Raw genomic sequence first — 26,614 nt, forward strand, 5'->3', positions numbered from 1 at the left:
GGAATTGAGTCTTTTCTCAAATTTTTTAAACTCTATAATATCTTTACAACCTTATTGTGTAAATCTTTGATATTTCAAAATTAGATTTTTTGATTTACCAGAATAAAGTGTTTGAAATATCTAATGTTTCCTAAATTTAGTTGGAAAGATGCAGAGGCCAGAAAATCTGAGTTTGTGGCAAAGACTCAATTCCTTTGAACCTGTACAAAAATTTCCCCCTAATGTTTTTTACCTAAATCGAAATGCTTGAATTGCATCAAAAACTCTGCTGCAGTCATTGCACTTGAAACAAGCTGGATGGAAAGCACCAAACTGAGTCAGCATTTTCTCGGCCTCAAACACTTTTCCGTCACACCCCATGCATTTCAGGTCATCATCTGAAGCTAGGAAAAACGTCATCTCTACAGATACCTTCTGATCTAATCTTCCATGCTTCACAGCACAACATGCCTTGCAATATATCTTCCTATCTTTCGCCTCTAAGAAGTTTGAAGAATTTAGTAGACGATTGCAATCTGAACAAGATAAGCATTTCCCGTGGTACTTCCCATATCTTGTAACTATCCCTTCTGCCTCAAACACATGAATAAGACATCTTGGACATCGATCTCCAGATGTATCTTCACTTTCAACCATATTGGAGTAGTCTAAGTAGCAGTTCCTTCCACCAATAAAGAATTTATGAAAATAGCAAGTTCTGCAATATATTTGAGAATCAGAACCCGTGTAAAAGTTTGCCAGGCCAAGGATTTGGCGACATTGAACACAATTAAAGCATTTCTTATGAAACATTTCCCCCTGTAAACAGAGTTTCTCTGCTTCATAAACTTTTCCCAAACATCTTGGACAGGTATCAGAACCACCTTCCTCACCTACAAATAATTTTTGAGCAGAAACAAGAATACAATTGTTATTTTCAAATTCAATTAAATTTTATGGTTTTCAAGCGAAGAAGAAAGAAGAATTTATTTTTGATTACCTTTTATGATGGAAGTGTCAGTGTTCAATCCAATTTGAGTGTGCATTATTTGTGGATAACAACCCTGCAAAACATTGGTAATTAAAGATAACCTTAGTTAAGTTTCTTAATAAAATGAGCCTAAAAGTTTAAAAACTAATTAACCTTGCAATAAATCTCTCCGTCAAAACCAACAAAAACTTGCATTTTGTCTAGTTGAGGTCTGTTACAAGTTTTACAGGTGAAGCATCTCAGATGGAAGTTCTTTCCTTTCTCCACAATCTCTTCAGCCTTAAACACTGCTCCTCCACATCTAGGAATCAATTTAAGTATTTGATATTTGGGATTATAGGTTGGAACTCATAAATTGTGAATATTGAGATCAATATGCTTGATTTCGATCTTGTTTTAATCCTAAACAGTTTGGGACCCTGTAGTTTTTTTGTCCTAGCACTCTCATTTTTGACACTATCACCGTGAAATTTTGTGACTTTTAATGAAAAGTAATTTAAAGGATTTTATGTTAAAAAAATATGTATTATGTATATGTATTACAGGGTAGGGTACAGGGTGGAAAAAAATTCCGGTCTGTGAAAAAAAATATAAAGCTACAGATCTATAAAACTATAATTTTGAAAATCCCTTCTTGAGTAATGCATGTAGAAACATTTGTCACACTTTGACATTTGTTTAAAAGAAATTTTTTTTTCTACCCTTTTTCAGACATCTTTTCAACCCTCCCTAGCACCCAAACTATTAAAGTTATCGGTTTAATTTTTTTTTCTTTAAACAGGCCATGAAAAANTTCCTAATAGATTCAGACACCCGGCCTTTATAGGGTTTATAAATTTAATCTTTATTCAGTATACTGTCAAGTGAGGAAAACAATCAACCAATAAGAAGCCATGGAATTATGCATTCACCAGGGAGAGAACATAAAGTATAGATTTCCAAAATCAAGAGATCAAAGATAAGAGCTGAAAACTTTAGAATGTGATATCCTTAATCCCGATCTATTAATTAATCTGTAGATTATTTTCATGAGGAGAACAAGCAATATTTAATCTGGAGATTAAGAAAAAGAGTGGATCAAGCATTAATCCAGATATCCTTCATTCAAAAGTTTTCAGCTCAGGCTAATGGGTATCCAACACAGAAGAGCAATCTAAAGTAATCAGTTGAAACTGTAAAATGTTTCGAAAAAGAGGACGGCTGACTGATTTTAAGTAAACTTTCCTTTTTAATCTTTAAATGGCTGTGAAAACTAAAAAACTAACCTTATGCCAACAGGGGGGGGGTAAAAACAATCTTTCTAAATTATTTATGGCAATTTTACAATACCTGGTACAACCTTGTCCCTCCCTCGGTTGGATGGTGGTAGTGTCTGCCCAAAGCTTTGGAGTTGTCCCAGCTCCAAACTTTGCGGAGTAACATTTCTTACAGTACACCCTCTCATCCGGGGCTTCAAAAGCATAAACTAACAACAGATTCTGTTAAAGAGACTGTTAACGTAATTTCATGTGAACCTCGATTCACAATTGTACCCTTGTCTGATCAAGTGAGTACTGTTTATAAATATGAAAACAGTCTATTTTCTATTGTGTTTTTTTTTTACTTTTCTACTTGGTCAAATTTGCGAATGAGTAGAGAAAATAAATAAAAAATATTAAACCAGTTGTAAATATGTGGTTCTGTTAGATTCGGTTAGACAATTTTCTACATTTTGATATAAACGTTGCTGGAGTGAAATTTCAATTACAGAACAATTATTACTTAAGAGTACTCCAACCCAACATGGTACTTAGAGAAGTGTATTTCATATAATACAATTCGTATCTAACATTTTTCTTTTAGTTTTAGTTGATTTTATAAATCTTTAACTCCAAGTTTGGTGCATTTTTTATTTTATTATGGGTAATTTTGTTTCTTTGCTGTTACATGGCAACCCTGAACTAAAACTAAATTGCGTTTTGAGTTTTCAAGTATAGTACAGAAGATTCTAACTTTTTTCATTTTAAATTTAATAACTAGTGTTTCCCTTTACAAGGAAAAAAACTCTATTATAATTTTGATGTGATTTTTATAATTTATCTTTATAATAAACGGTTTCAAGTAAGATGGATCTGAGTATACTGCACACTTGCTGCCTTTCATGATCATTGAACAATCTTAAATCATAAGATAAGTCTAACATTCGTATTCCTATTCTACAGTTTTATAGATCCCATTGTACAAGAAAAGTTTACTCACCTAGGGTAGAATCTAATTTTTTAGAACAGCCTTGACAATTAAAACATGTTTTATGGTAAACCAGGTTCCCAGAACTTATCTTCTCTAGTTGATATACAACTCCACCACACTAAATATAGCATATATTATAAATACACATATTTTATGGTAAACCAGGTTTCCAGAACTTATCTTCTCTAGTTGATACACCACTCCACCACACTAAATATAGCATATATTATAAATACGCATATTTTATGCTAAACCAGGTTTCCAGAACTTATCTTTTCTAGTTGATACACCACTCCACCACACTAAACAAAGCATATATTATAAATACACATATTTTGTGGCAAACCAGGTTCCCAGAACTTATCTTTTCTAGTTGATACACCACTCCACCACACTAAATATAGCATAGATTTTAAATACACATATTTTATGGTAAACCAGGTTTCCAGAACTTATCTTTCTAGTTGATACACCACTTCACCACACTAGATATAGCATATATTAAAAATACGCATATATTGTGGTAAACCAGATTACCAAAAGATGTCTTCTCTATGTTGATACACCACTCTACCACACTAGATATAGCATATATTATAAATACGCATATATTGTGGCAAACCAGGTTTCCAGAACTTATCTTCTCTAGTTGATATACCACTCCACCACAATAAATATAGTATATATTATATATATTATGCATGCATATATGTTGTGGTAAACCAGGTTTCCAGAACTTTTCTTCTCTAGTTGATATACCACTCCACCACACTAAAACAAGCTAATACATATATGCATTTATGTAAATATTTTATGCTTGTATGTTTGTTTGGTTACCAATTNAAAGTCAACAACTAGATATTTTTTATATATTTAAACTTTTTTCCTATCAAAAAACGTAAAAAGAGCCAAACCGCTGGGCCTCATAAACTTTATTGGGAACTTTACATTATGCCCAAGGAAGGTTTTTGAACAACGAGGAGAATGAAAAATGTTACGAAAAAGATGCTTTTAAAATTAGCTTTTTAATTTTGCTGGTTGCGTAAGACAAATATTATACTCTCCGTTCAAAAAAAAACCTTGTATTAAGAAAACACAAAGGTATAAAGATCTTGAAGAAAACTATGTCTTTTTCAGAAAACCTTATGATAGAAATATATGAAATATAAATCGAGAACTAAAGTTTTATTTTCAATATCCTAGTGTCGAGATTGTATAATATAAGCTGGTGAAAAAGATGTAATAACACACAATTTCATCCTTTTTATCATAAATTGAGGAGAAAGGGGAAATCTGTAAAAAATCTGCTCGGCTGGATATTTAAGTTTGTAAAGCAAATGTTAAAAACAAAACTTATTAATTTCCATTCTAGATATCATGCACTGCAGACTAAACATAAGGAGACGGACAAATTTATGCGACATTACTAGTATGACTTTGTTACTTTTGGGACATTTGTTTCCTTTAATTCGGATTTTATGCATAAGTATGAGAATAGCAAATTTATTTGGTTACATATGAGAAATTGAAATCTTACGTTCAATTTATTTTAGTTTAACTTTCATGAAATCTGATGATTGTTAATTTTGATGAAACAGCAGAAACCCATGTTTGCTAAATTTTACAGACGCCTGACATAACNAATAATCCGTGATTCATTCCTAATCGTACAAAATTTATAATTATGTCGCATTAATTTGATTACTACTTTTCATAAGGGGTAAAAAGGTGTCAGACGAAACATGACAGTTAAGAGACGGCTCATGGAGGTCTGTTTTGATATCTGATAATTATTTCTCTCATTCATTTGTTTACCTAATTTTAGAAGTAAAGTTCCTCAAAATTCCCCTTGTCCAAATACTTCAAAACTATGGCCTGTTTTTTTTTATTTAAAATTACTCAAGAAACGAAGAATTTTCTTCAGAATTCGACAAGTTTGATTTTATTATAAATTGAAATATAAACTAAATTTTTAATATCTATGTTAATATTCTAATGAGCACATGCAAATCAAAACACAGACCATATTTTGGTAATGCCTGGATTAGGAGAATTTTTATAATTGTATTTGATTCAGGTTGAATGCCGCATATTATTTCAAGGATCAAAGACGACCTTTAAGTATTTGCTCAAAAATTATGTTTCGTGGGACACCCTGTACCTATATACAGGTGTTAACAGTTCCTGGTTTCTTTAACCACTTTGACATTCGATCCTTTGAAAATTTGTTAATTGGAGCAATTCCCTTTAACTTCTTAAACATTTATAAAGGTATTTATTGCTGCTGGTTCCCTTTCGACCTTTCACATAGTTGTTTTTGTTATAAAATATGTTTAATTGTAGCTCCTGTTTCCCTTTAAGCTTGTTACATACCTTTATACAGGTGTTAGTATCTCCTGGTTCCCCTTTAACAGCTGTAACATCTGCTGTCTGATATCCTGGCTGTTGAAAGACAGACGAGTGACATGATTTACAATAAATCTGTCTGTCATTACCAACTGTTGCTGTCAAACCACTGAGATGCGTTGTGCAGAGAAAACAGCGTAAACAGCCCTAAAATATTAACAGACAACAGTTAAAGAGATGCAACATACATATTTTATAAAAAGGTTTCATATTAGAGTTTTTTTTTAAAGGGACTGTAAGTGTAATTTCAAGTGACCCTCCATGCAAGAGGGCAATGCCGCATTGCCCTCTGTCAATGCTCGATTTAAAGCGGGAGCCATTAAATGCTCGGATCCATTTTGAATTGTGTATCTAAGTATTTGTTTCTTTTATCTGTATTTCAATTATTTCAATTTGTAGGTTCTCTGCTTAACTACTTTTTGAGCAAGACAAACTTTTAATTAAATAACAACTATTTCGCTTGTATTTAGAATGAATTTGTTTCCATATAATTGAATGATTACTCGCCATAAGATTTAATTTTATTAAAAAATATCTTTGCAACCAGATGTTTCAGACCTTGGATATTTTTAACTACAAATTCTGTAATTCTGCTGGATCAAAGAGTCAAAGTTTGAAATGTCAAGTATTTAAGGTCCAAATCTGTTGGATTTGAGCTGTGCTCTAAACTAATAAAATGAGCTGAATCTTTGCCACTAGCTCAAATATTCGAACTCCTATATCTTTGCAACCTGAAACAATGCTTTGATACAAGAAAATTACAGTTTTAAATACATAAGCTTTCTGCACAAGGTTTTATAGTTAAAGATTTTTAGAAAATCAGTTTTTGTGGTAAAGACCACTGATTTGATTTGATTTGATTGAAGGATTTGAATAGGTGCTTCGAATTTGAACCGGTGGTAGGCAGTTCAAATTCATTAAATTCGGTCATATGTTGCAAAGATATGAGGATTAATAAGCTAGAATATGATGCATAGTAATTTAATTTACTATAAAGTTTATACCACTGGAAACCCCGGTTGTTTTTTAGTCAGATCATTTTTTTTATTTTTAAGTCAGATCATTAGATTTGCTACAGGGTGTCACAATAAACATGGGAATTGAGAGACGACTTGAAAGTCGTCTTTGATTTCTGATATTAAATGCATGGCACAGAAAGCAAAATAACGGTAAGCAAAATAAAGTGTTCTATTTTTTTGTAATTTAAAAATTGACGAAGATATTCGATATTTAGACAATTTTGATTTGATTAATAAATTGAAATTTGATCAAATTTCGCAAAATCTCTGTGAATTTTGAAGATACAAAAATGGTAGACCACATTTTGAAAATCTAAAGACCTGGCTTTTTCGATATTAAATGTTTATGCTGGAATACTGCAATAATTGTGTTCATAAAAAATGCCCCATGGATCGAAGACGATATAAAAGTCGTCACTGAATTCGACCCATGTTTATTGGGACACCCTGTACATAAACTCTTCATGAGTTTCTGTGAAATTAATAAGTTCTAATACAGGCTCTCTAAGCATCAATTAGTATTCAAATGGTTATTTTAAACTTTTCCTTTAAACATTTACTTCCTTAAACTTTGTCTGAGCTAGTGTAAAGTTTTCTAGCTGTTGCTGCGTAGACAAAACGTTTTTATTTGTTTTTAAGATTTATGAACAGACAAGTTATGGCGGAATTTCAATTATTTTTAGCAAAATTCTTTATTCTTCAAAGCAATAGGAGTTTATACTTTTGGGTATTTCTAAAAATTTGCACCTTTTGTAGTAAATTAATAAGCCGAGCTTTTCATAAAAAAAAGCAATATTTAAAGTAGTAAAATTCTAAATTATGGATAATCGTCTGAACTAAAAAGGAACTCAAATATTGCCTTAGATTATAATTTTCTTATTCAATTATTTCTTTGGTTCATGAAAAGGATTAGAAAGAAATGGAGTTTTTGCCACAAACTGAAATTTGTAATCCCCATTTCTTTTTAATCTGTTTGGGCAAACTTTAAATATTTGTTTAAAATAAAAAGAAATGTTAACCTATCTAGCAACCTTAAAAAGTAATTTAAAAGTAATTTCTTCCCAAAAACAAGCATATGGGANCGAAGAATTAACTTGGTATACCTCATATATTTTCAAAGGTGAACCTGTTATGTAGCATAACTTTTAGCTTCTTCTTCTGTCAAGATATATATACATATATATAAGTATCTAATAATCATTGCAAAGAAATGTTTGTAATAATATTTTAGAAAATACGCAATATGTGATGAAAAAATCTTGGAATTTTAGTTGTTCAAAGAATTGTAGCTACTGAGGATCGTCATGATAGACGTGAAACATTATGTTTAGTATAATTCTTTTTTTGATAAAAATGTGAAGTTTAAAACTGAAATATATATATATATATATAAATAGTTTGAAGTGTATAGTGCAGTGTATCTATACATAGATATAAAGTTGTAATCTCTGTTTGCCTGTCTGTTTGTTTTTCCAATCATAACTCAGGAACCCCTTTACTGATTTGCCTTAAATTTTAATTTGGGAGCTCATGGAAATGTTCCCGGTAAATTCGAGTAAACGGCGGAATTAACTATGAGTACTCTGGCATCGCTGGGTTCCCAAGCTATTATATCTATTTATATAAAGTTGTAATCTCCGTTTGTCTGTTTGTTTGTTTTTCCGATCATAACTCAGGAACCCCTGGACTGATTTGCCTCAAATTTTGATAAAGACACTCGGGAGGACTACGAGAATGTTCTTATAAGCTTGGTATTTTAAGTTGAGTGGATCGACTTTTATCGGGTAAATAGTTAAAATCGTAATTTACGGCAAAGCGCGGGTAATTAGTGGGACTAACTATGACCCAATGTGCTACTCTGGGTTCCCAAGCTAGTGTATAAATATTAGTTTGTAGTGATTTACCTGAAATATGAAATTTTTTCTTATAGCAGGGTTGACAATACAGATCAGATTTAGGACCATCACAAGCTGTCATATAATCAAGCAATCTAAGCAAAAAAGTGACTGTCGATGAAATTTCATTAAAATAGTTTTTTTTTAAAGGGACTGTTCACGTAATATAGTTACATTCCTGATTCATAACTGTACCATTTAATTTAAAGCTTTTTAAAGTAACAACAAGGAAACTATTTTCTAAAAAGCGTTTAAATATGTTGATTTCTTTCCTTTTCTATGCTGCATAAATAAAGTAAATGCACAATATTTTCTAACCTGGCACAAGTATCACAGGTAAAACATCGTTTATGAAATATTCCTGCTTTAGCCTCCATCTTTTCTGCTTCAAACACCTACAATAAACTTTAATTTAGAAAATCGGAAAATATCATGCTTTTTATTTTGTTTTATCTATTGGTTAGTTTGTTTCCAGTATGTTCGTCAAAACGGATGAACCAAGCGGCTATTATATGGCCGGTCAGAATCAAACAAATGCTCATTTTTTGATTTGCTAACTAGCGCAAGACGATCTACGAAATTTGTTTTTGTTTTTGTTGATTTACTAAGAAAAAATGCCCTTAGAGATGTGGAAACACCAAAAAACCTTTTCTGTTTTTACTACATATTGTGTTCTGCATACAGTTATAACATTTTATATTTTTTAGAAAATAACATTTTAAAATATTTACGAGAAACTCTTTTTTAATGCGCAATGTTTTTGAATTATGACTAAAAACATGCTTAAATAATTTAATTTTAAATCCGATATTTATGAAATGTTTTCCTATTACTCCGATCCTGTTAACATTCTTTCCCCTCATTTATTTCTGTCCAGTTTGAAAGGTAGAGTACTTTTAGATTTTACAGAATTATTTTATTTTATTTATTTCGCAGATTTATTCTCCATCTGTGGGGGTTATGGTTTGTTCAATATTGAGAAGTGAAAAAAACATATTAGTCATAAACTCGTAATTTTGCAGTTTTATGTTGTATAACCCCCTCATTATATCCATGATCACTACCTTTAACATGAACACGATTGCTATCTGCAGATCTAGACTCATATTTCCTCTAATATTTAATCTTGTTAATATAAAACTAATTAGATCAAGTTGGAAAATTTCAAAATTTGATGGATTAAAGGCTAGAAAAACTTGACCGATAACTTATCAGTAAATCAGCTTTAATTTTTCGGAATATATATACCGGGTGTCACGCATCAGATTGGATTGTTGATATGCTTTAAATTGGAATTTTTGGAAATAAAAATGAAAAAAATTGTATCCGGTCAATATTAACATCTGCATGCATAACAATAGAGTTATTAGAGTATTATTTTAGTGTTTTAGCTGACATTTAGTCTAGCTAATATGATGCAAAATGGGGCAAGCTTCAGTAATTTCCATAAATAAGCTTAGAATGTTGCCGTTGGGATTGACGATTTTCATCGAACATTCAACAATCTTTATAGAAATGCGCAAATTTGTCACACCTTTTATACATAAATGACAAATAAATCAAAAGATGATATTCACTTTGGAGAAAACTTAGTTAAAAAGCCAAAAATAACATGTTTTCTAAATATATTCCCCCCCCCGCCCCCAGCAATATTCTATTAAATGCAAATCTGTTTAATAATTCATATACCGTCTGCCTTTCTCTATAAGCACTAAACTTATTAGCTTCATTCTGTACAGTGTACGTATTTCAGATCCTGTACAATATGTACATTGTAGAACAGTACAACGTACATTTTATATCCTGTACTATTTTATGTATCCTATTCAATGTACATTGTACACATTCTCTTTATACTAACGCAAAAGGATGTATATCTTTGTGCATAGCAAGGACCCCTATACAGGAACGCCCAACTCAGATGTACGCAAATTGTGTACTTTACACTATGAGAGGAATGTAAACAAAGTTACAAACCCAGTGCCCCTATAGAAGTTGAAGGGAAAGGATGTGATATTACAGTCCAACAAAAAACAAGCTAATAAATCAAGTTAGAGCGAATAGTTATGATTTTTGGCTTTCTGGTCAATATGGAAAATGCAAAAGCAATATATTCTTATTCCACCCCTTAGGCCCCTTTCCCTCAAAATAATGCGTTGCCCCTGAATTCTTTGTTTTGATATCCTCCCACTGCAGTACACAGATTTGACGCATCTATATATTTCTTGGTGCATAGCATATTTTACTCAACGATATTTTGTATTCTGCACTCAAAACTAGGGTTTCCAATTGGAATTCCGTTGTGTGGAATTGCACTATAAAGGTGAACAAAGAAGCAATTAAATATTCGTGAAATTGCGCGGAATTGCTTGCAACGGAAATGCTTAGCAAAGGCTTTTCCATCTAAAAATAAATAATTTTGAACTGTGAATTACAAATTTATGCAGCTGATACACGTATGGAAATGGACAGAAGTTATCTCTGTAGATTTAAAAGTAATCGAGAGTTACTTGAAATTTTTAAGCTACTAATTAACAATTTAATATGATTCGTTTTTTTGGTTAAAATTGTAAGATTCATTTAATCAAAATTAGATATTTTGCTAGTTTCATTCCTACAGCCTTTGATAACAATTCTCTTCTAGAAAGCTCTGTGCACTATTTGCAGTGGCGCGCTGAGCAAGGTGTCTGCACATATGGAGGGAGGGAAGGCTAAGCGGACCTAAACCCCATGCTCTATTAGCTAGCCTCCTGCTTAACTACAGTACCCAGGGCCGCGTAGTCAAGAATTAGAAATAACACAGAGCTATATGTTTAATACTAATCTGGTTTTATATCCACTCCAATTAGCCATCGGAGCCCTTATTGGAAGGGACTTTTTCCTGCTTCCTGAGCAGAGCTGATAAAAGGGACAACTACGCATTGTGCATGCAGTGGTGCACAATAAATGCAATACTTCCTAAAGGAATTCCGTTGGACTGGGAAACAGTATAACATGTGGACAAATGGAGTGATTTTAATGAAACACTCATCATTGGATGGCATTGCGCACTATAGCCCACAATTGCGCGCAATTAAATTCACTTGCGGGAAAGTATACCCTACTCAAAACTAAACTTAATGGATTATATTATGTAGCTTATACTCAATCTATGCTGAACATATAGTATCCAAATATATTCTATAACTATACTCTATTTCCAAATATGTTCTTATATATCCTGTAATCATATACTAAGCATATATATTGTATGGAATGATATTATGTACAATATTTACAGTGAAACCCTTAATAACGAATACATCGAAAGAATTCATCAAAAAAATCTTCCGATGTATTCTTTCGATGTTTCACTGTATTTCTGTATCCTTTCCTCCTATGTTATATATATATATTAATGATGTAATGCATGTATTGTGGAGATCCGTATATATTGTCTTCAAGTCCAGAAGCTCTGGCTTCCAAACCAAATATATATTATTAACTCGTGTTCATGTATTTGCTCCTTTATTGGTCACTACACTTGGTGACCCCAACGTGATTTTTTTGTCGGAAATAATTATCACTCTCGTTGATGCATCTGAAATTGGTTTCTACAGAGTCCCTGCTCTTTTCATACAAAAACTGGCCTCCTTCATTCTCTAGTGCAGAAGCTCTCAAAGGTAAGCCTTTGACCCTGATCTGGAACCTAGAGATGAAGCAGTCCTTTGCAGCTGCCAAATGTGTCCTGCCAAATGTTCCAACTCTTGTTCTGCACCCTCACCCCTCCGCTCGGATACCTTTGTCAGTAGATGCCTTCAGTTCTTATTTTGGAACAGTCTCGCATCAAGAATTAGCCGGCTCCTGGGCTCCTCTGGCCATCTACTCCAAGAAGTTATCCTCTCCAAAAACCAAATACTTGTTTGCAGCCTACTCCTCTCTCTGTCATTTTCGTTATTATTAGGTAAAAAGTTTATATTGTTCACTGACCACAAACCTTTTGTACTACTGATTTTATAAAAACGATTTGCGACCGTTTTTTATAGGATTGTTTTTTAAAAAACGATCGCTTTTGAATTTTTTTTTTTTTGACAGTTATGTTAACAATCATCAACGAAGGGTCGTCGTTAACGATCATAACAAAGGGTTGTCGTTAGCGATCGTTAACGAAACGACGAACTTTTTAAAAACGGTTGTTTTTGGGAAAACGATTGCTTTTGGGAAAACGATTGTTTTTGAAAAAAAAACTACATATGCAACTTTATTGAATGTCGTCTTACATGAAGTTTAACAGTTGTGGGGGAGCTAAAACTTCTTGATATTTTCTTAAAAACTACTCATTGATAAGTACAGACGCCCTAGAGGTCGGTTTCCTCTTTTCGTTAACGATCATTAACAAAAGGTTGTCGTTAACGATCGTTAACTAAAGGTTGTCGTTAACGATCATTAACGAAGGTTCGTCGTTAACTATCGTTAATGAAGGGTCGTCGTTAACGATTGTAAACGAAATTTTGTTGTTAATGATCGTTAAAAAAGGGCCGTCATTAACGATAGTGAATGAAACGACAAGTTTTATAAAAACGATTGGTTTGAAAAACGATCGTTTTTCAAAACGATCATTTTTCTAAACGACCATTTTCAAAAAACGAACTTTTAAAAAACTATCGTTTTTAAAAAGAATCGTTTCGTTTTCGATTTTTCTTTGTCGTTTTCATAACGAAACGATCGTTTAAAAAAAATGAAAACGTTAATATCCCTACAGTTAGGATACTCAAGCTCAATCACTGATCTTACCTTACCCCCGCATCTAGGACAGCCAGGAACTCCTTGATCTGCTAGGATAGATGTTGTATCCACCAAGGACTTAGGATACTCGAGCTCTACCACTGATTTCTCCTGACAACGTTTTTCTTATGCCAAAGAACTTTTGATGGTCAGATGTAAATGATATTGCAACATTTATCTATTTATTTACTTTATTTATGACCACTGATAAGTTTTTACATTGTTTAAAACAAAATTACTTATTTAAATGCGTAGGATTTTCAATCAACATTCTGATCTATAATGCATGTTTATGCTTTAATAACAAATTAAAAAATGTTAGCATAAAATTCCTTGTAAAAGCAACCATTGCAAAATATCTTGTTCTCTGCCCCGCTGTTAAAGCTGTTGTAATCTAGAATCTGACTGCATCTAAACAAATTCAATTTTTCCAATGTTGTGATTTAAAAACTCAGTCTCAAGTCTAACGTTCAAAGGAATTGTGTCTTTACCACAGATTCAAATATCTTTGTAACTTGATTTTAAACTTTGATCATTTGATCTGTTAGCATTCATAGCTTCACATATCTACGACATTAGATTGCAAAGATAAAGAGATTATAAAATCAGAGTTTGTGGCAAACCCTCAATTTAGAACCGAGACTCGAATTGTTGAGTTTAATTGCCGAAGTGATTTTCTGGTTCCTAAATTAGACGCAACCTACCTCAAGGATCGAGCCTAATTTTAATCTAAATGGCAGCTTAGACTTGGGTTTAATTTTCCCTAAATTATTTAAATCGCGGATTCTGGTGAATTTCATAAATTCATTTTTTCCTCTTCCAAACTTTTAATATTGAGCATTAGAACTGATTTATTGCCTCATGTAAATAGCGATGGTCAATAGCTAGGTTCGTTTACAGAAACATTAAATATTTGAGACTTTGAAAAGGTTATACGACAAACTGAGAAGGGTCCAACATTTTAAAATTGTATTTTGTAGAAGTTTGTTTTTATCACACATACAAATTTGTTATCCTAGGTGAAAATATAAAGCGAAAACGAACCAAAAACTATCGTTTTATAATGAACGTTTTTGCCTTATATTTTCTCCTAGGGTAACAAATTTGCTTGTTTGATGAAAGCGAAATTCTACAGAATAAAGTTTTAAAATGTTCTGTTAAAAGTTTCTGTAAAACGAATCTAGCATTTGCCCATCCCTACCTGTAAACCATATTCAGAAATATATTCTCTTCAACCACGAAATATGACATTCAAGGTCTACAGGGGAGACAAGGAGGTGGTTTTCTGGTTTTAGTTTTTTAGTTAAAAATGCCGGGGGGGGGGGGGGTTGCGAATTTCTCGCCCTCTACAATATTTTTAGAAATTTCAATTTTCACCTTGAAATATCTTGACTTTTAAGAAATATTGATTTAAAGGATGTTTTGCAAAAACAAGTGTCACAATTTCGTGTTTGTCAAAAATAAAACTTTTATTTTTTCAGCTTTATACTTATACCATTTTTGTAACTTTTAGAATTGGTCTATGATTTAAGGCCTTTCTGAGATGATTTAGATTAGACACGTACAAAGCCTTTAGGTTGAAAAGAAAAGAAGACATTTTATGATAACATCATTTTACCTTTTATTATTTTTTTTCAAAGATTTAGTAATATTTGAATAACTAAAGAATATTCTTGAAAATATTAAATTTGACCTGTGACACTTAAAGCATGATGTATGATAGCAGCCATTACTAGCCGCCATTTTTTCAGCTGCGTAAACTTTACCGCCACATCGCAGACATCTTGTTTTATCCCCCTCTGGAGCCTTATTAGAGAATTAAAATGATGATGCTGTGTTTCATTATAATGTTCCATTTGACTATTTAAAATCATTAATGGAAGTTTTTCTATTTCAATGTTTTGATGTTCTACTGAATTTATGTATACAAGATAACATTTTTCTTGCTGCAGCCATTTTTTTTGTCTGTTTATGTTTAAATTAATTTATTGAATTTTCAAGAAAAAATGTCTGTTTCTTAAATGTGAGAATTAAAATGGGATTGTCGTTTTAATTTAATCGGTTATTTAAATTTGAACCAAATTCATTAAATTTGGTTCCGGATTATACAAAAATGTTAATAATAATCCACGATATTTATGACGAAAATCTTTGATCTCGAGTTTAAAAATTTAATAAAAAGCCGAGGTTGCTTGAAATAATCAAAGCTCTACCTGGATTAGCTTTGTATCTGAAGGTCCCACCGACTTTGCTCGTCTATGACCAAACAGCACAGCATAGCAAACCTGCAATGCTTTAAGAAATTATTTCACGCAAATCTTTAAAGATTTTTTCAAATGCACTTTGTAACCATAATAATTAATATATAATTTGTATAACATCTAAAGCCGAATTTCAGGAATTTGAGCCACGGCTTTAGTTTAAGCCGGGGCTCAAACATAGTTGGTTCCACTTAAAATTGTATTCAAATTTTTAATACTTAAGCCGGAGCTCAATTGAAACCGGTTTTTGGGGGATTTCATTGGGGGCTTTAATTCATTAAATTCGGACACAGGGTTTATTACCTTGCAATATATATCCCTATCCTGGGCTTCCATAAAGTTAGTTGCATTCAGACCTTTCTTACAATAAGCACAAGACAGACAACTTTTATGATAATGATGAACTTTTGTCAAAACTTTCTCAGCTTCAAATACAATCCCTTCACATCTAAAAGGGCAAAGTTAAACAATTAAAAATCTAGATTTAAAAAAAAAAATAATGAAAAAAATAAAGTAAGGAGTAAAAATTTATAACATAAGCAGTTAGAGCTTGTAGAAAATCAGTACGTTTGTGTAATACTTTTTTACTTTTATGCATAGCAATGCATTGAAAACCAAACTTAGGAAAACTGTCCCATACAGATGCTTATCTTGAGCACCTTAAGAAAAAATTATGGGAAAAACAGAAAGGTGTTAAAATGAACTAATTAGTTTTTGCAAAATTTAATTTTCACTTCTTATATCTTTGAAACCTTATGTCGTGAACCTTTGATATTTCATACAAAAATTCTGTAAACCAAAAAGCCAAAGTTTGAAATATCTTAAGTTTGCCCATTATTATGTCGTGAAGACAGAGAAAAGATAATTGATGTGTTTTTACTCGAAAAAATCATAAATCCTACGTTTGTGAATTATATAATTTAATTGTAATTTTATTTTTATTAATGTTCTTGCCTGGGACATTTAGCTCCATTACCAGCCTTGATAACTGAGGTACTCCCTGGACCTAAAAGGGAATATTGCAGTAATTATAACTGAATCCCCAGTTCAGTTTATTGACTGATTCACAACGGTACCCTTTAATTTCTTGGCTGATCAGGAAAAAGGAAGATATCATCGTTTTCCGATAAAAAAAGTGTTGAATTCTGCCAGTATCTTTTTGTCATCTTTGCTCAAACGAAGGTTACATGTGTATATCGTTGTTACCGTGAAATTACGCATACCAGATCCTTGAATGAAAGATTTAAATACTACTGAAATCTTGAAATTGTTAAATCTTAAACTTTTCAAAGTTTTTACTGATCTGATTTCTTCTTTCAAATGCAAAGTTTAGAAGATGTTTGTGAAAAGAATTCTCTAAATCCCCTGCTAGGTCCTGCTAGGTCCTGCTTGGATCTCCAGGATTGATTAGAGAATAGAGATTGATATACAGACTAGTCTTTCACTGTACATAATTGAGCAGAACAGTGAACCAGAGCATTAAATCTTAAAAGATTGTCGACTTAAGGTTTAGGGGGTCCGAAAACCGTACACTAGGACGGACCCAAAATATCAATTTTCACATATAAAAACCAAGATTCATTAGGCTCCGGCAAAATTGACAAGTTACCAATAATGTGAATCAAACATATGATGATATGTTGCAGTAAATGGAACCACCTTCAATGTCTGTGTTCAGTTATTTCATTTTGTATTTAATCGTGGTTTGGTTTATGTATATAATTCATTCATTTTTAAACTTACAGGTTTCTCTACTTTTTACTTTGAATCCTTTCCGTCGACAAAAAAGCATAAAAAAACAAAAAATCTATGTTTGGTTGGACAAGTGACATGTTGCAGGTAGTGATGGATCGTTTTCACGCTTTGAAAAATGATCTTTTCGTTTTCAAAACGACGAAGAAAAAATAAAAAACGAAACGATCGAATTTAAAAAAATACCGTATTTTAAAAATAGTTCATTTTCAAAAACGATCGTTTTTCGTTTTAAATAAGAAACGATCGTTTTATAAAAAGTGATAGTTTTTGAAAACGACCCTTTGTTAACGACCGCTAACGACGACCCTTCGTTAACGTTCGTTAACGACCTTTTAAAGATAAAATACATGTTTTATCGGAAAATCCGAGGTCAGTGAACATTCAAGTTATTTGTTTCGATAAATAAAACATTTAAGACAACATTCAAATTCCTTATCTTTCTGAAAAAAACTTGAAATTATTTTCATAAAACTCAGATTCATTAGCGATTTATAACCCTATGCAGGACAAGCACTATTAAATCAGTGTAAAAATCCTTTCTCCATACAATTGTATATCAAACTGTATAATGGCGAAAATGGGTTTAAAATGAGGACTTACTGACTAGAAAACTATGACAGGAAGAAGTATTCCTATCCGATGAAGATCTAGGATATGAAAATCTAAAATGATTTTGGAAGAAACTTAGATATTCTAAGATTATTAAACTTAGTTCTAAACCTATTCAGAAACTTGGTTTAGGGAGATCTCTCCTGCACCATTAATTTATAGAAGAAAATCAAAAAGAAATAGATACTCTAATAAAACATTAATAAGTTAAAACATTTATAAGTTTTTTCTTCACTTTGGAGTATTTACAAGAAAATGGTAAAATAACGGTATAAGAGGGGGGGGATTCACTCAGCCCCTTGGAAACATTTCTGTAAACGCCCCTGGTCTTGGAGGGTGACGCTTTTCTTTCATTTATAATGTACTTCAATTTTACTTCAATATTGATCTCTTGTCTATAATAGTCCTTAATCTAAATAAAGCCAAAATGTTCTTTTCGAGATTTTAAAAAGAAAATATGTACAACAGAGATAAATATTTACCTACAGATCTTGATCTTACATCAAAGTTTCTTCTGTAACACGTTATACAGAACACCTTCCCATCGTGTTCAGTACAACTGGAAGCGTCCAAAGGCCTATTAGAATTTGCAAAAAGTGAATAGATATTAGTAGGGTGAATATGGTTTGCATACAGTTTACTCACACCGGACTAACCAGAGTGAATAGCATTCGGTTTCTTCTATTTAAAATCAAACGTGTTTTGGTCTACAATTCAACAATCTTTTACGTTACGGATTTGTTTATACTATACATTTTCATTTAAAATGCATATGCCGACAAAAAAGTATTTAAGAAAAAAGGCTAAAAAATTATGTCTAATGGGTCAAATTGTGATCGAAAGTCACAGCTTTCTGTAATAATGACAGAATCGTTAAATCCACGTGTACTGCAATGAATTAAGAACTTTCAGGCAATGATTTAAAGGTACTGTAAGCTTAATTTCAAGTAACCTTTCATTAAACCATGGGTGGCCAAATTCCCTCACTTCTCCTAGAAAAAGGCCTGAGAGTAAAGGTATAGGTTTTCAATGCCATGTTCATNTGAACATTAAGAAAAGAGAACAGTGGAAATTGATCTCAAATTGTTTGTAAATATTGAATGTGAAGACAGAGAACTTTTGAATAGGGAAATTAAGCTAAAAACCCCCCAAAAAGTAACTTATTACATTTAAAAAATTAAAAATGTTAAAAACATTTTGAAATTTTATTTTTACCTTGAACACAGTTGGCATAGGAAACAGGTTTTATGATAAACTCCAGATTTAATCCGAATCTGTTCTGCCTGGAACACTTTCCCTCCACATCGGGGGCAGCCTGACCCGTCCTGGTCGAGTATACTTTTTAATCCAGGACTACCTGAACCAAAAAAGTTATTGTATTTGCTAGTCACTCAGACTATAGATACTAGTCTAGATGGAAAGGTGGCAGTATTTGGTTTGGGCTTAACAAGTCAAATAGTGCCAGCTACCGGTTTATATACAGGGTGTCCCACGAAACATGACAGAATGCAAGAAGACTTGAATATCGTCTTGATTTTTGATATAATTTGCTGCATTTATTTGTCAACCTAATTTTAGAAGTATCATTCTAAAGATAATAATCACAAAATACCCATAAGTCCTGGCATTTCCAAATTGTGGTCTGCCTTATTTGTGCATTCAATATTACCCAAGATATAAAAAATGAACAAAATTCTTACTATCTTCGGTAATATTGAAAGCACAAAAACGCAGACCACTTTTTGGAAATTTTTCAATTAAATTTTCTCTGCAATGTGACTTGCGCATTTCTGATTAAGAAACAATGGAGCAAATTGTCAGACTCAAACTAGATTTCTTCCACATCAATGTTCAGATAAGGTTCAAAGGTACCGTTGTGAATTACATATGGCTCTATAATGTATTTGACCTCTCCCCTCCATTTTTTTACTTTAAAATAAACTGATAAAAATAAGAAATAATAATTGTGATTGATAGTTTTTCCTTCATACTACAATTTTTTTTAAAAGAATCAAAAATTTAAACACGGATATTTAATTCATTTATACTTGATTTATGCCCAGGTGAATCGGACACGCCACTTAATTCATTTTCTAATTTTCTAATTTTCTAATTTTCTAAACATGTTTAAGATGTTTTGTTTGAATCTACCTGATAAAGGAGTGTGTTGTATATTAGGATAGCAGGAGGCACAGTAAACATTTTTATCAAACCCAACAAATACCTGAAATTTTTTTATTTTTAAACTTTGACAAAAATAATCAAAAATAAGACAACATTTGACTTTAACAAAAATTTAACAAATATATGAAAAAAAATTTAACAAACAAACATAAAAAATGTGCTATGAAAAACAAACAAAAAACGAAAATATGACAAAAATATGAAGAACATTGATTTGTCTCCTAAAAATATCTGATACGGCAAAAAGTTATATTTATAGTTTGAAGGGACTTTCATTGTTTTTCACTTAAAAATGGCTGTTTCACTGCACGGTGCCCTTTAAACCGTATATTCTAGTTTTAAAAGTGTTTAATTCTGACAATTATTCCAATGTTTCTGAAGCAGAAATACGCAAGAATTACATAGAGAAACCAAAAGTTTAAAAAATCATTTTTTTAAATGCGTTTAATGGAACGGTTGTGAATGGAACAGGCCCCTCTATGATGTTTAGAAATAACATGAAAAATTAGATATAAAAATTTTGCGATAAAAAACTCAAAAAATCTTGAATTTACCTGAAGTTTGTCATCCTGTGGTCGTCTACACTTACAACAAATGAAACATTTTTTATGATAATATTTGCCATTTTCTCCAACCTTAGTTTTGTTTGAATCTACCTGATAAAGGAGTGTGTTGTATATTAGGATAGCAGGAGGCACAGTAAACATTTTTATCAAACCCAACAAATACCTGAATTATTTTCTAAAATTTTGACAAAAATATCTAAAAATATGACAAAGTTTGACGAAAATATGACCAAATGACATAAATATGTAAAGATTTGACAAAATATGACAAAAATATGTTAAACTTATGTCAAAAATATGTCAAAAAACGATACAAGTAAGACAATAATATGACAAAAATATGACAAAAATATGTCATAGATATGACAAAATTATTACAAAAATAACACAATATATGACAAAAGCATAACAAAAATATTACAAAAATATAACGAAATATAAAGAAAAATATAACAAAATTTTAACAAAAATATGAAAAAGATGTCAAAAATTAAAAAAAAAATATGTCAAAAATTTAAAAAAAACGAAAATATGACAAAAATATGAAGAACATTGTTTTGTCTCCTTAAAAATATCTCATATGGCAAAAAGTTATATTTATAGTTTAAAGGGACTGCCATTGTTTTTCATTTGAAAATGGCCATGGCTGTTTCACAACGTTGCTCTTTTAACCGTATATTCTATCTTTGAAAGTGTTTAATTCTGACAATTGCTCAATTTTTTCTGAAGCAGAAATTAGCAAGAATTACAAAGAGAAACCGAAAGTTTGAAAAATCATTTTTTAAGTGCGTTTAAGGGAACCGATGTGAATAGAAAAAAAACATGAAAAAATGAAAATTCGTCCATTCTCCAATACTAATCCACCAAATAATAATTTAGCAATAAAAACTCAAAAAAAAAACTTGAATTTACCTGAAGTTTGTCATCCTGTGGTCGTCTACACTTACAACAAATGAAACATTTTTTATGATAATATTTGCCATTTTCTCCAACCTTTTCCGCCTCAAAAACGACTCCGCCGCAGTTAGGACATCCCTCCTCCGCCCTAGAAAATGAGTGAGGGGGCAAAATTATTTTTAAAAAGACAACAATATTTTTATTTTCTTCAATTACGGAGAGGGAAGATTTATTTTATTGAAAATTTAAACAAAATTCATTTTACATTAATTTTTTGTTCTGATTTCATTGCAGAACTCAATGTTTAAAGGGACTGTAGAGGTATTTTCAAGTGACCCTATATTTAAAGAGAGACTGTCTGATTCACAATGATACCCGATCTTGATCAGTCCCAGGTTTGACATGTTGTGAATCGGACCTGCCTGAAATTACGTCGCCAGACCATTTAACTTTCCATAATATTTTAATTTAATTGTAGAATTATGTTGTTAAAAATACCTTTGAGGTTTAATTTTAGAAGTGTCAGTGAAGAGGGCTGGAGATGGAGGCCTTATTGCTTGAGCATGACATGTCCTAAAAAGAGAGTGGTGGGCCAATTTTTATATTAGAGTGNCTATTACCTAGCCAATTACTTTCTTTAATTTAATCTCAGATCATTATTCCTCAAGTCATTCGAGTCGTCTTTTCAGTCTCATCCTTTGTGGGTATCCCTGTAAATATACCTGCAGTGTATTTTCCCAGTATGCAGATGCGCCGAATTAGAACTGATACAAAACTATTTGAACTTTTCTTCAAATTATTACTTCACAAAATAAATTACATTTTAATAGAATTAGGAAGTTTTTGAATGAGAGAAAAATAGAAAAACTATATTTCAGAAATCTTTTATTTTCAGATTTCTTCTTGATATTTCATCAATGTTCAAAGAAATTGAGTTGTGCCACAAACTCAAATTTTGTATCCCAAAATCTGTGCAAAACAAAGTTTTAGAAATTTGATACTTCAAATATGAATTCTGTTAGATCAAATAATCTAAGCTTGAAATAAGGTTTCACCATCAGGTTCCAGAGATATATGGATTAGAAAATTTGAGTTTGTGGCAAAAACTCAATTGCTTTTACCAAACTACTAAAGAAACAGCTATTATCCAACTAATACTATCATTTTCTAATCCTTTGTAAATTGGACCTATGTTGATCTAAAGCAGAATTTATAGATTGAAATAACGAAGGTTTACAACATAATGGCTTGAACAGATACAAGGATAGAAAACAAATGGCATAAAGAGGGTTCTTATCTAAGAGATGAATACTCTCAGTGATTCCCATAAAACTCTGGTATATGAAGAAGACATTTAAAAGCAATATTGTCTGTAGTTGGTTATGTTATAAAGCAAATTCTGTTACCGGTAACATCAACTTATTAAGTGAAATGGGTCTGTGTATACTGCACGATTGAAGTATTCGTTATCATTGAACTATTTAAAATCATTACTTAAGCCCAATAGTCGTCTTTTTATTCGACAGTTTTATGAGTCTCACTGTATCAAAATAGTTTTGTTGTAAATATAAAAAAACATCTTCTAATAGTTTCCTGAGTAGTTTACTACAGTTAGTGCACTTGAAGCAGGCTTTATGATATACACGATTCCCTACAAATATTCTAACTATGATACAGTCACTCCTGTATGCCGAGTCCATTAGCGCCTGATCCAATCAGGGTTCAGTCATGTGTTTATTGTCTATTCTGAACCAGTAGAAATAGTTTGGCGCTAACATCTATCTTTCTATCTATCTCATTTATCCAATCAAAGTTATGAATCCTTCAATTGGCGCTATCAGTGGAAATATTTACTTCTACTGAAACTATGGTGCAGTGATAACCAGAAAACTCTGGAATAGGAAGAAAATTATTACGCTTAAATGATGACTTTAATTAGTCCAATGAGCTTGGGCCACAGCAGTTGTGAACTTGTGCATTGTAAACAGGCCCATTTAATTAAACAGTGATTTAATATATATCTAGTAAAACTATTTACTTTGTAACAACATCAAATACACTTAAGTATTACTCTAAAGTCGTCTTCCTGTTTAAGAGTTTTCTGGTTATCACTGTATTAGTTTTTAGCTTTCGAGAATGACGAACGAATACTACTGTATCCAAAAACTTTAAACAAATTAATAATCAAAATGCAGAAGATTTAATTTTTAAAGTAAAACATTAATTTTATATTCCTTTAATTTTATTAATATTTCAAAGCTAAACTATTTGATATAACAACATTCATAGTTGGAAATATCTAAAGTCTACGAAATCAGGTTGCAAAGACATAGGGATTATAAAGTTTATGTTTGTGAAAAGTGTTCAGTTTTTCGAAAGCCAAAGAATAGATAAAAACAAATGGCTGGACTAAAAAGTATCAAATCAAAAAGTTTGACTGCTGTTTTCACAACGTGGATTTTGTTTATTCTGTTTGAGTTTTGTAAATGTAAATAAACACTTTCCGTCTGATTTATGTCCTAAGTTTAGAAAAGTTGAAAATTGTTGAAAAGACTTTTAAAAGTTTGAAGAGATTTCCAAGACTTAGTTGGTTTTACTTAACATTATAGATTGACCGATGCATTTGCGGGCTGGTCCTATTTCTTTATTTTGTATAGGGGGGGGGGGGGGGTGCCTTTTCGTTCGGTGGTAAATTATTATTTAGATGTTCACCGAACGGAGTTTTACTAAGTCAAATTCAATGATCTTCTAAAGTCGCCCATTAAAAATTAATTTTTAATGTTTTAAAAAATTACAACAAAAAAAATATGCAAAATAAAAAAGCATGGAGCTAAACTTGTATCTTGCTGTTGTTGTTTATACCATAAAGATACAGATTTAAACGTCCAATCAAACAATTTTTTTGAAAATAATTAAATCATATCTTTTTGTTTAAAACAAAATTGCATTAAACAAGATTTACATTTATAATTAATTGTTTGGATATCGCATCTTTAGGTTGACAGGGTTGGCTAAAAACGGCTGCAATCCAAGAAATAAAAAAAAGAATAAAAAAAATAAAAATAAATATATTTTGACCTGCTGTTATAGATTCTGCTTGATAAACCAAGGAACCACAATGTTCACAAGTTTCCCCTGCCATAGCTGAATATAACCTTGTTTTAAAGTCAACTCAAGCCAATTTCAGGCCCAAATAAATTCAGATCAGAACATACTTTTTTCTGAAATTAGAGGATTTTATGGAACAAATTAGCGTTTTCTATAATTGAATTTTTTTGTTATTAATTTTCAGAGATACGAATTAGTTAACTTTTAGAATGCATTGGGCAAGTAACTTTAACGCATTTTTGTCAAATTTTCATTTGAAAAAATTTATCTATGCAGTATTTGAAACTTTTCAGAGAATAATTGTTACAAAGCGATTAAATATATAAATAACACAATGTTTGTTAAATGATTATAATGCTACAGAAAAGAGAAAAAAACCTTTTATCAAATGATATTATGTTATACATGGCAACAAAATAATTAATTCTTAACTTAAGATTTCATTTTATTTTAAATTTCAATTTTAATAATTGAATAAACGAGATAATATTCCTATTTAGTACAAAACCTATAATTTTTTAAATGATATTAGAAACACGGAAACAAATTATGATTTTAAGATTTTATTTTATTCTATTTCATATTTTAATTTGCTATCTTGAGCTAGATATTCCTATCTGATGTGAACTGACCCAAATGCTTCAAACTACTAGTTTAGTAGACTGAGGCTAGCGCGGTAAAAAAGCTAATTCAATGCATTTGCATCAAGTCAGGTCATGGGGAAATATGATATATAATTTCTAAATGTTAAAGGAATATCCGTCAAAATTGTATTTAACAATTTTAGAGGGTCATTATATATTTACAACTAAATTACATTTAAAGTTATTCAGAATTTATGCGATGTTACTGATTCAACTTAGTGACCTCGTAGCTCCTCTAGTTTTGATTTTAAGTATAAGCAAAGCAAAGTTTTCATCTAGAAATTTAAAACATTTCTATTCTTGTTAATTTAGTTCTTCAACAGTTATAATGAGTAAAGGATACGCTTTTAATAATGTTGTGTTCATACAATATATCAATTCATTTTTGGAGTTTCAAATGAATTGGAATTTGTAGGAAATTCTATATATGGTAATTTAAGCACCGAAAGGCGCAGTTTGGAAATGCAAGGACAGATGGGTATTTAATGATTATAGTGTTAAGAATCTTGTTTTGTAGGCTATTCAATCATAACCTTAAACAGGCTAGGGGGGGGAGATGTTTCGACGCCCCCCCCCTTTTTAGTTCTTTTTGCCCTATCACAATAAATAGCCGATAACTTTTTGTGACTAAAGGTACAGATCTAAAAACTACATTTTTAAAAAGCCCATGCAAAATGGACGTTGAAACATGTGTCGCATCTTAATATTTGTAAAAAACAAAAAATCTTTTTTTTAACATTTTTCCGACCCTTTTTTTGGCTTTTTTTCGAACCTTCCTAGCACCCTAACTATTAAGGTTAGCGGTCTAATCTTTTTTCAATGAGCTGGGCTTGAACATGCATTGCAATTTTATACCTTTACTCTGAGGCCTTTTTCTAGGCTTTACATACTAAACCCCCTTAAAATTTAGATAGATCTTAAAACATTGATTTATTAGTTTACACAACTAAAATTTTAAATAAGTTCGGCAAATCTAATAAAGTTTATACGAAAAAGAAAAAATATCAAAGATGGAATTATTTCATAATAAATTTACAATGACCTAAATTTAAAAAAAGAAAAAAAACTATCTTTTTAATTTTGGGAGAATTTGCTGTCTGAACTGAGGAAGATATAAAATTTAAATAATTTGACTGAACACCATAAAACACAATTGAAAACTATTAAGAAGAGGTAGAGAGGTTCAAAAGATGTCAGAGGGGGGGGTGGGAGTACTAATATTCTGGGAGGTGGGAGGTTTTTTATATTATTTTATGTTATAGTTTAGACTAGAGTCGGTTTATTTTTCAGTTTCTTTTACATTTTGT

General features: G+C 31.3%; 1 protein-coding gene across 1 annotated transcript; it reads right to left on the reverse strand.

The window, feature by feature from the left end:
• Positions 1-145: 145 nt before the first annotated feature.
• LOC111700867 (uncharacterized) lies at positions 146-24,772 on the reverse strand. Its single transcript, XM_023471926.1, has 24 exons — positions 24,634-24,772; positions 23,149-23,206; positions 22,278-22,319; positions 22,054-22,128; positions 21,571-21,703; positions 20,753-20,821; positions 20,647-20,721; positions 20,060-20,132; positions 19,124-19,265; positions 18,391-18,485; positions 16,499-16,550; positions 15,848-15,992; positions 15,497-15,568; positions 14,977-15,089; positions 13,616-13,694; positions 13,293-13,394; positions 8,838-8,914; positions 8,470-8,614; positions 5,573-5,752; positions 3,209-3,317; positions 2,300-2,435; positions 1,124-1,271; positions 980-1,043; positions 146-872 (listed from the first exon to the last, which is right to left on the reverse strand). The coding sequence occupies exons 1-24, from the start codon at positions 24,695-24,697 to the stop codon at positions 229-231; spliced, it is 2,892 nt and encodes a 963-aa protein (XP_023327694.1). The 5' UTR covers positions 24,698-24,772; the 3' UTR covers positions 146-228.
• Between the last annotated feature and the right edge of the window lie 1,842 nt (positions 24,773-26,614).

This window comes from Eurytemora carolleeae, unplaced genomic scaffold (genome assembly GCF_000591075.1).
Source record: "Eurytemora carolleeae unplaced genomic scaffold, Eaff_2.0 scaffold403, whole genome shotgun sequence".
NCBI classification, from domain to species: Eukaryota; Metazoa; Arthropoda; class Copepoda; order Calanoida; family Temoridae; genus Eurytemora; species Eurytemora carolleeae.